This window comes from Sinocyclocheilus rhinocerous, unplaced genomic scaffold, assembly GCF_001515625.1.
Source record: "Sinocyclocheilus rhinocerous isolate Xijiao unplaced genomic scaffold, SAMN03320098_v1.1 scaffold115, whole genome shotgun sequence".
NCBI classification, from domain to species: Eukaryota; Metazoa; Chordata; class Actinopteri; order Cypriniformes; family Cyprinidae; genus Sinocyclocheilus; species Sinocyclocheilus rhinocerous.
The window spans coordinates 1,433,684-1,442,960 of NW_015650001.1; the positions used below are offsets into that span (position 1 = coordinate 1,433,684).

Below are 9,277 nucleotides of genomic sequence, written 5' to 3' on the forward strand. Positions count from 1 at the left end.
AATGTAGGGCAGGGACTTGTTACTATCCATCGGTTGATGATTGGATGTTGAGCTCAATAGTATGTGTTTAGAAAGTAGTTGGGGTGAATTTTGATTACTGACTGATGTTAAAAGAAATGCAAATTTCTTTTATTTTGAAAACATAGAAGAACTTGCTATTTTAAGTATAAATCTGTTTATTTTACAGATTTTCCAAGTTGATTCATTTTAAGATTATTTAAATTTATTTTAGTAAATATTATGTAAAGAAATGTAAATGTAATTTTAGAGACCGCTATGCTTGTGTTATTTACTTTATATTAAGTGGTGTGATATATTTATTTACTTTATATCAGCCATTGGACACTTTGTTCCCTATAATGTTGAGCCATCAACAAAAAATATGTATCGTTCAGCCACTAATCTGCAACTTGTTTGTATTTGTTCCAAATCCAAAACAGCAAATATTTTGTATAAATAGTATGTTAAATAAGCTTATCTGCATAGTTAATTTATTTAATTTAATGCAGTTTTACACATGTCATTAAATTGTGGTTAACACTTAACAAGAAGGTCTCACTTGTTTACATTGATAAATGCATTAACAATGCTATTTAGTAAATATATAAATGTTCATGTTAGTTCACAGTGCATTAACTAATGTTCACAAATAAAACTTTTAAAATGTATTGGTAAATGTTGAAATTAACATTGACTAAAATTATTACATGCTGTATACAATGCATTTTTCATTAAGTTTAATTAATGTAGTTTAACTAATGTAGTAAACTAATGTTAACAAATAAAACCTTATTGTAAAATGTTACAAAATTGAAAAAAATGCATCATCTGACTGAAAAAAAAAAAACAACCCCTGCCTATGTGCTGCCTATGTAGAGTGTTTCAGTTTATTTTCAGTTTATTAACTTACAAGGTTCAGTTTCAGTAGAATTCTGCCATATAAAGTAGGGTTGGTTCTGGAACCGAGCTTATATCTCCTTTCTCCTTTCTTGTAGTGGGCTGACCCATGAGGGACACACTCGGGATGTGGAACAGGTGTATCTCCGCTGCGCCCAGGGGTTTCTGGAGTGGCTTTACCCCACAGGGGCCATCATCGTCAACCTGCGGCCAAACACACTGTCCCCAGCGGCGTCTCTTCTCTCCGTCTGCATCAAGCCCTCTAAAGAGTCCAGCGGGACCCACATCTACCTGGACCGGCTGGGCAAACTGCGATTGCTCCTCCGTGAGGAAGATCAGGCCGAGGGGAGAGTGCACTGTTTCAGCATCCAGGACGGGGCGCTCTTCATCGAGGCAGTTCCTCAAAGGGACATCAGCCGAAAAATCACAGCCTTGCAGTACGAGCTGGTCAACCACAGACCAGGAGCAGATCCACAGTCATTATCTGGTATGAGGTTCTCTTGATCTTTAAAGACTTAAAAAGGCAGTTTTCTTTCATGTGATGTATTTCCTGAAACGGAAATGTACATGTTTTTTGCCAAATTTAAGGAGTAGAGTAGAATTTGGGAATATGTAAAACAGAAATAGTCTCAAAGCTATCAGACACAGACTAAAAATCCTATTATTATTTCCTGGATTATTTGTGACCCTGCCTGTGAAAACCCAGCTAAAGTCATTTTTTTGTGATTTACTGTTTTCTACATAAAATCATCCTTCATAATGTAAATAACGTTTTGTGAAAATGTATCCTTTATATCTTTAATACTGACAGAGTAAGGCCATGTCAAAAATGGAAATCATAGTGAAATTAATGGTTGAAAGTAAACTTTGATGCTTGTTATCTCATAATTAGACTTTGAGACTTAAGCCTGGATTTCACAGATGGTCACATTTAAAGAACAGTAAGATTTTTTTAATGTTTTTGAAAGAAGCTCACCAAGGTTGCGTTTATTTGATCAAAAATACAGTAAAACAGTAATATTGTGAACTATTATTAAAATGTTCTGTTTTAATGTTATTACTCCAGTCTTCAGTGTCTCATGATCCTTCAGAAATCATTTTAATATGCTGATTTACTGCTCAAGAAACATTTCTTATCATCATTGTTGAAAACCATGATACATTTTTTTTGATGAATCATTTATTTGATATAACATTAAAAATGTCCTTACTGTCACTTTTGATCAATTTAACCCATCCTTGCTGAATAAAAGTATTCATTTCTTTAAAAAATATTTTTTTTAGGTGTACCCTCCCTTTCTTTTGAATTCCAACAATAATTGCTTCTTTCAGCAAAAAGCATTATTACATTTCTGTGACTCCAGGGGTTTTGGGTACACGGTTACTAATGCACGCAATACCAAGGCTTTGTTTATTTTAAAAAGTATGCGATCTGAAGCCAATGTTTTCATGCCCATCAACAGATGATATCTTTACCTCAGGAAACGTCCTCCCCTCTGTGATGCTGAGATGGTGGATCTGTGCTCGTATTTGCTCTGGAAAGCGATACTGATTTGAACCTTGTTTTTCGTGCGATAAATACAGACTGTGTTTTTCAGGTCGTGTGGCATAAGTCTCACAACGGGACGTCACAAGCGCCCCGTTACGATTTACACCGGCAAAACATGTGAAACATTCAGCCTCCTTTCAGAAATTACATTTCAAGCAGTGCACCTGCCAAATCCGAAGAGCTGAATGGCCTGAAGCAGTGTAGATGCATCATATAACAAGTCTGTTTTTCCTCTCCCAAACAAAGCAAAAGTATTGTTCGGTATGAATTCATAACTGCCATGTAAAGTTGGCTCTGATAAACAGCTGTATTTTGCAGGCATGGATACAGTATAAAGCAGAGAAACTTTAAACAGTTTCCGTGGTTTGGGACCACGTGATTTGATGTGGCCCGTGATGTCAATGTCCTCCAGAAAGCTTGTGTGTTTGCCGTTTGTGATTTCAGCGATCTGAGCGGGCACATCTGTAAGGTGACCTGTTTTCCTGTTTCCGAACTTTTGGGTTTTTTCACGCTCACCTCATGAATGTTGACCTGCTGTGCTGGAATTGAGTTGCTTTCCATCGGTGTGGAATGTGTCTTATGGCGCTTTTCCACTGCATGGTACGGCACGGTACGGTTCACTTTTGGGGGGTTTTCCACTGGGTACAGTAACTGGTACTTTTTTTAGTACCACCTCGGTTGAGGTTCCAAGCGAACCGTACCATTACCAAAATGTGACTTGTAAACTCTGCTAATCACTGATTGGACGGAGAGAATCGTCACTACCTGCGTCACTGAACTTGCGACACGAGACACAACAGACCTGCTAGATTTAAATAAACAATTTTTCAGGAGTCGTGGCAGTAGAGGCGGCGCAACAATAACGACATGTGAATAATCCCGCCCACTCTAAAGCGGTACTAAACTGCAGTGGAAACGCAAACCGAGCCGTGCCGTACTGTGCCGTGCCGAGTCATACCACGCAGTGGAAAAGCGCCACAAGAGTCCAACTGTTGGCAGGACATATCTCCATCTTTTTTCCCTATTCCCTTCCTCTTCCTCTTTTCCCCTGTCTCTCTGGCTTCCCCTCCCTCACTTTTTCCTTCATTACTTTTCGTTCCGCCTCTCTGAAGTGGTTGGGATGCATATGAATCTTCTCTCCATTAGCATGGAATGCAGAGGGACCAGATGTAGCAGGGACACTATCTTCCCCCTTTTGCCCTGCCAGCATGTGAAGTGGTTGCGATCCCAGCAGCGTTGCATTAATTCGGGGCAGTGAGGGCTGCTGACTCAGATGCCAGCCCATTCCTGCGGTTCCGTTTTAACTTTTGCATGTGATCCGCCGCAAAGCTTTTGAAAAAACCCATCTGCGCTTTAAGCGCGGCTTTAGTGTTCAGGATGTGGCAGCAGTTAACACTTCACATCAAACCTCTGCCAGGCCTAGCGTTCTGAACGATCACCCGCTTTGAAGCTTTGGCGTTTGCCAGCTGTTGCGAAGCTGATTCCTGGATGACCTCTGGCCCTGTTGGTGGTGCGATTGTTTCTTGTGTTGCAACACGGCCGACCTCTGGTCCGCTCTCCTCCACCCACAGTTTCCTCAACAGACATGACCTACTGTGCTCATATGTGAAGGGTCAGGTTCAGCAGATCGGGTTTTGATACAGATCAGTTATTTTGCCCACTCTCCATGGTAACACCCAATCTACGGTGATACTAGTAAATCTAGATTGCTATTATTTAAACAGTCTATCAGCCCACACTGTAAACAGCCATTGCTGATGCACAAGCAGTGCATACATTTATAATGGGAGTGATTTAGTTTTGTTATGGTTAATAACATGACTTATATTTAATGTTTTAAAAGAAATGAATACATACTCAGCAAGGACACCTTAAATTGTTCAAAAGTGACAGTATGTATTCATCAAAGAATGAACTTTATACTATTTCAAACTTTTTCTTTACATCAAAGAAAAAAAACGGATTCATAAAAGAAAAAATTGGTAACACTATTTACAGTGTCCTTATTACACATCTTTAATGTGCGTGTATATATACTATAGTAAAAACAGTAACACTTCAGTATAGGGACCAATTCTCATAATTACCTAGTTGCTTATTAGCATTATTAACATATTGGCTGTTTATTAGTACTTATAAAGCACATATTCTGCAAATTCTACATCCCTAATCCTACCCAATACCTAAACTTAACAACTATCTTACTAACTATTAATAAGCAGCAAATTAGGAATATATTGAGGCAAAAGTCATAGTTAATTTTTTTCTTAATGGCGAAAATTGCACCTTAAAATAAAGTGTGACCATAATAACAGTAAATTATGCATATTATGCATTATATATCATATGGTACATTATTTAATAGTATTTACACAGTGTTGCCTCTTTACGTCCTGTACAGACAGAATAATACTCTGTATTTGTGTAATTACACTGTAGTAAACACATCCTAAAATAAAGTGTAACTAAAAATGTATTACTGTTTACTGAAATGCTTTGTGAGCAGCAAATCAGCATATTAGAATGATTTCTGAAGGATCATGTGACACTGAAGACTGGAGCAATGAGGCTGAAAATTCAGCTTTACATCACAGGAATAAATTACATTTTTAAATATATTATAATTGAGAACATTTATTTTAAATTGTCATCATTTTTCACAATATTTTCTTTTCGTGGACACTTGTTTGTCACTCTTATTTGTGACTTGCTTCCAGTGTAGATTGGGTGTCAGGCACCATACGACACTCACTTTACAACAGTGTTGTAAACTAAAGACCAAAATACTTTAGCAACCACATTGCAATTTGTTGTTCCCACCCATAACACTCTAGTCTTGTGGCGATGAGTTTTGGACTGCCAGCCAACACTCACATTTACTGTAGTTGTTACAGTTTTGGAAAACTTTTTAAAGCCCCTCAATCCACTTGCACTAATAGACAGCTAAACTTTTGCCTGTCAGACACACCTGCCCTGACCCACAGACCGCTACCCATAAACCTGTAAAATACCCATAAACCCCTCCACCCAGCCACCTGAAACAACCAGTCGCTCGCTCCTCCCTGCAAGCCTGAGAGGGTTGAGACCCTCAAGACAAATGTGCTGGATTATAGCTGCACGTGGGGGCTGTAATGACCCCAGAGCCACGAGACTGTGGCCTGATTTATTTGGATAGAGAAACGCGCTGATCAAAGCCGACACGGTGCTGCCAGTGTTTAGCTTACACTGATTGCCTTACAGCAGTCACAGGACTCTGCGGCCACCTAAAAGCAAAGGAGTGTTTGTCTCTTGTCATATGTCGCTATGGGTTGTTAAATAGTGCAAAGTGTTCAACTCACTCTAGGTTGTTGGCACAGGTGGAACGTGGGCTCCACTGGACGTTTCTTTTTTGTCTTGGACCCAGAGCTACTAGTCCTTGGAGTCTCTGCTCCTTGTTGGAGTTCTTCTCAGCTGGATCTCATTTGCGTTGGGGTGTGAGGACGCGGTGTGTGTTTGTCAGTGTTTTTCTAGAGGGGGAAGGGTTGAGATGTTTCCCTCCTCTCCACCAACTTCAGATGTTTTTGTTTCTTTTTTTTTTTTATGAGGAGCCTTTTCTCGCAGGCCACCCCACATTTCTGTTTGGTTAGAAGCCGACAAACCGTGACGATAAAGTTGGCTTCTTCACGCTCAATAAATAACCATCTGCAGCAGAAATTAATTGTCTTTGAAAGTCCACGTGGTGGGTGTAGATAGATCAGTGTGCTGTTTTTTGTTAGAAGGATTTCTAAAAACAAAACGCTACATTATGCACGTTCATGTTCTTACTGTTGCTTTACCATCAAGCGTTGGCTGTGTTTGGTCTGATTTTGTTGTTCTGTATCTCTCCACAGCACCCTGCCAACCTTGTACAGATACGGAGGTCCTGCTGGCCGTTTGCACCAGTGACTTTGGTAAGACGAGTCACATCTTTAAATGTTTTTGATAATCACTAGTTTAAAATCAAATTGAATTTCAGTTAAAATTTGGAACCAGTCTGAAAGCATCCTTCCCATCAGGCAACTGTTTGAGTTACATGAATACTTTGATGGGATCAAATAAGATTCTTCAAAGAATCAAATAAGGTCCTACTGAATAAACTGAAATTCCTGCAGGAATTTGGAATTTGGAACCATTTGGTTCTTAAGAATATTACAGACCGATAAATGGACCACAGTCGCACCAGCCAGTTAATAAGCCAATATTTGGCCCTATTAGCTCCATACTTTACTGACAGCCTTGTTCATGGATTTAATCCTATTACTATCATTTAGTATTTTAAGAATAAACATTCACACAGAACAGATATTTGTGTTTACAAATGTGAGATATAGGGCAGTGGAAGAATAATAAAAAAAAATGCCTGGTCTAGAGATGTGTTAAAATGAAAACAATCTTACTTAGTTTTCCTAAAATGGATGATCAAAACTCCAAAAAAATCTGTTGAATTAAAGGGGTCATATGATGCGATTTCAATTTTTCCTTTCTCTTTGGTGTTACAAGCTCGAAATGTTTATTAGTCAAGGCTCTTCAAAAATCCATCTTAAATCTAACTATTTTAGATTAGACTAGGCTTTCTCAAGCCAACGTCAAAGTTAACTTACAAACTTTACTCATGTTGTTAATTAATAAAATTTGATAATTGCTAATAAGAAATTATTAATATAAATATATCCGCATCATATCAGCACTCCAGTATTAGTAATAGTATATCACTGAAAAGAGTTATGTTCGAAATTATGTAATATTTTTCTAAACTCTACCTGCATTGTTTTAGATGAATGGAAAACTTTTAAAATCCTGAAAAATACTTAAAATTCCTATTACTTTCTTATAGGGGCGTGGTCCTATTGGTTACATGTTTTTAAAGACATAGTTTGTGTTTTATGTTGGAATCAAAAATTAATCATAAGAAATGGTCACACTTTAGTTTGGGGATCAGTTCTCACTATTAACTAACTATTAACTACAACTTCTGCCTCAAACTCCTAATTTGCTGCTTATTAATAGTAAGGTAGTTGTTAAGTTTAGGTGTGGGATAGGATTAAGGAATCTAAAATATGGTTATGCAGAATAAGGCATTAATATGTGCTTTATAAGTACTAATAACCAGCCAATATGCTAGTAATATGAATGCTCATAAGCAACAAGTTAATTGTGAGAATTAGTCCTTGAAATAAAGTGTTTCCTAAGAAACTGTCAAGAGAAAATTCCCATTAAAATCTTTTAAGATTGTTGGCCCATTGTGTGCTATACATTAAAATGGGAACCCCATATACATTCTTTGAGGATTGTTTGACCAGGCACGTCCCATAATGCAGTCAGTATGGAGAAAAAAAAAAAGAAAAAAAAAACTGTTTTTCTTACGTTGTTTTATTTTTTCTCTCTACAGTGGCGCGGGGCAGTGTTCTTGGCGTGGCAGAGAAGGAGGACCAGACCTCTGTCACAGTGTCCCTGAGTAGCCTTTACAGACAGAAGACACAAGTGTTTGTGTCAGGGGGCGGCCGGGCTAAACGCTGGACAGGCTTTGTGAAGATGCCCAGGCAGTGTGGGGTTAAACCAGGGGAGGGTGAGTTCCTCTTCACTGGGACTGTGCGATTCGGAGAGGCCTGGCTCAGCTGCGCTCCACGGTACAAGGACTTCCTTAGGGTGTATGAGGACGCACAGCAGCAAGGGACCAACCCATGTCATTTGGACACAGACTGAATTCTTTCCAGGAAACCACACGGTCCACCCCGTCGCGAGGAACTGTGACCCTGCGAACAGCTGTCTGTCTCTGTTTGTGTCTGCAGAGAGAGATTGGGTTTAAATCGTATAGACTGCAATACTGATGCAGAAACCTGCTGTCCCAGCATGACTTGAGACGCGACTCTTGCTCTTAAAACATCCCGCAAAGACAACCGAAGTTGGACTTGAATTAACTAATCTAATGCCGATTTCTCCCGATATGTCTTAAGACTGATATTCACAATGTAGCAGATCTGGCTGATGAATGTGTAAAAATGTGAAAAGAACATTCTAAAACGGAAGTCCCAAATGCTTTGTAAAAAGCTTGATGTACAGTTTTGCAGTTGTTTCTATGACAGAAATATATTGATGAAAAAGCCTGCTGTTTAATTTTTATTTTTTAAGAAAATTTGAAAGTGCAATTCCTGCCTGTGTTTTGTCTTCAGGCTGTTCAATTGCAAATGTGTCTTTCCAAGGATTAAAACTTTTTTTTTTTCTCTTTGGAATCAAATCAGTGCCTGTTTTTTAATGTAAATTAGGTCATGGTGTAGTCTACTTCCCTCTATTGTGAAATACTTAATCTATGAACTGTCCAAAAATGATTTTTATTGCTTCTATATAGTCACTGTTTACTGGGGGTTTTAAGACACAAGAGCTCATCCCCAAGTATGAAGTATATTCTGGTCTCTAGATATGGCTTGAATCATTATTTAACGTAACTGTGTGAGGTGTTTTTCTCACAAGGCAGATTACTTAGAAAAATATTATCACACCTCTCCTCTACAAACCACACTTTTAGGGTAGCATTCATGTCCGTAACACAAGCAGTGCTGAATATGGTATATGCTTAAAGGGAAAGTTTACAAAAAAAAAAAAATACTAAATTCTGTCATCATTTACTGGTCCTCATGTTGTTTCAAACTTCAGTGAAACACAAAGGCGAAACTGGCATTTTTCAAAATCTCTATTTTGTCTTCCACAGAAAGTCATAGAGTCATACTAGAAAACCGGAATAACATCCCTTTCAAGTGTTACAGATCGGAAACTTGGTTAGTAACCGGCCAGTAATGTTTAGTTATATTTTGTTCC

General features: G+C 38.4%; 1 protein-coding gene across 2 annotated transcripts in view; it reads left to right on the plus strand.

The window, feature by feature from the left end:
* The window catches only part of LOC107711221 (meteorin-like protein), a 15,195-nt gene extending 6,517 nt beyond the window's left edge, over window positions 1-8,678 (plus strand). The window contains exons 2-4 of one of the 2 annotated variants that reach the window (XM_016516162.1): window positions 996-1,384; window positions 6,316-6,375; window positions 7,854-8,678. In XM_016516162.1, coding sequence (XP_016371648.1) covers window positions 996-1,384; window positions 6,316-6,375; window positions 7,854-8,167 — 763 coding nt within the window. In that variant the 3' untranslated portion in view covers window positions 8,168-8,678. The remainder of the gene's footprint in view (window positions 1-995; window positions 1,385-6,315; window positions 6,376-7,853) is intronic. The other variant, XM_016516163.1, reaches the window with a different exon arrangement.
* Window positions 8,679-9,277: the final 599 nt, after the last annotated feature.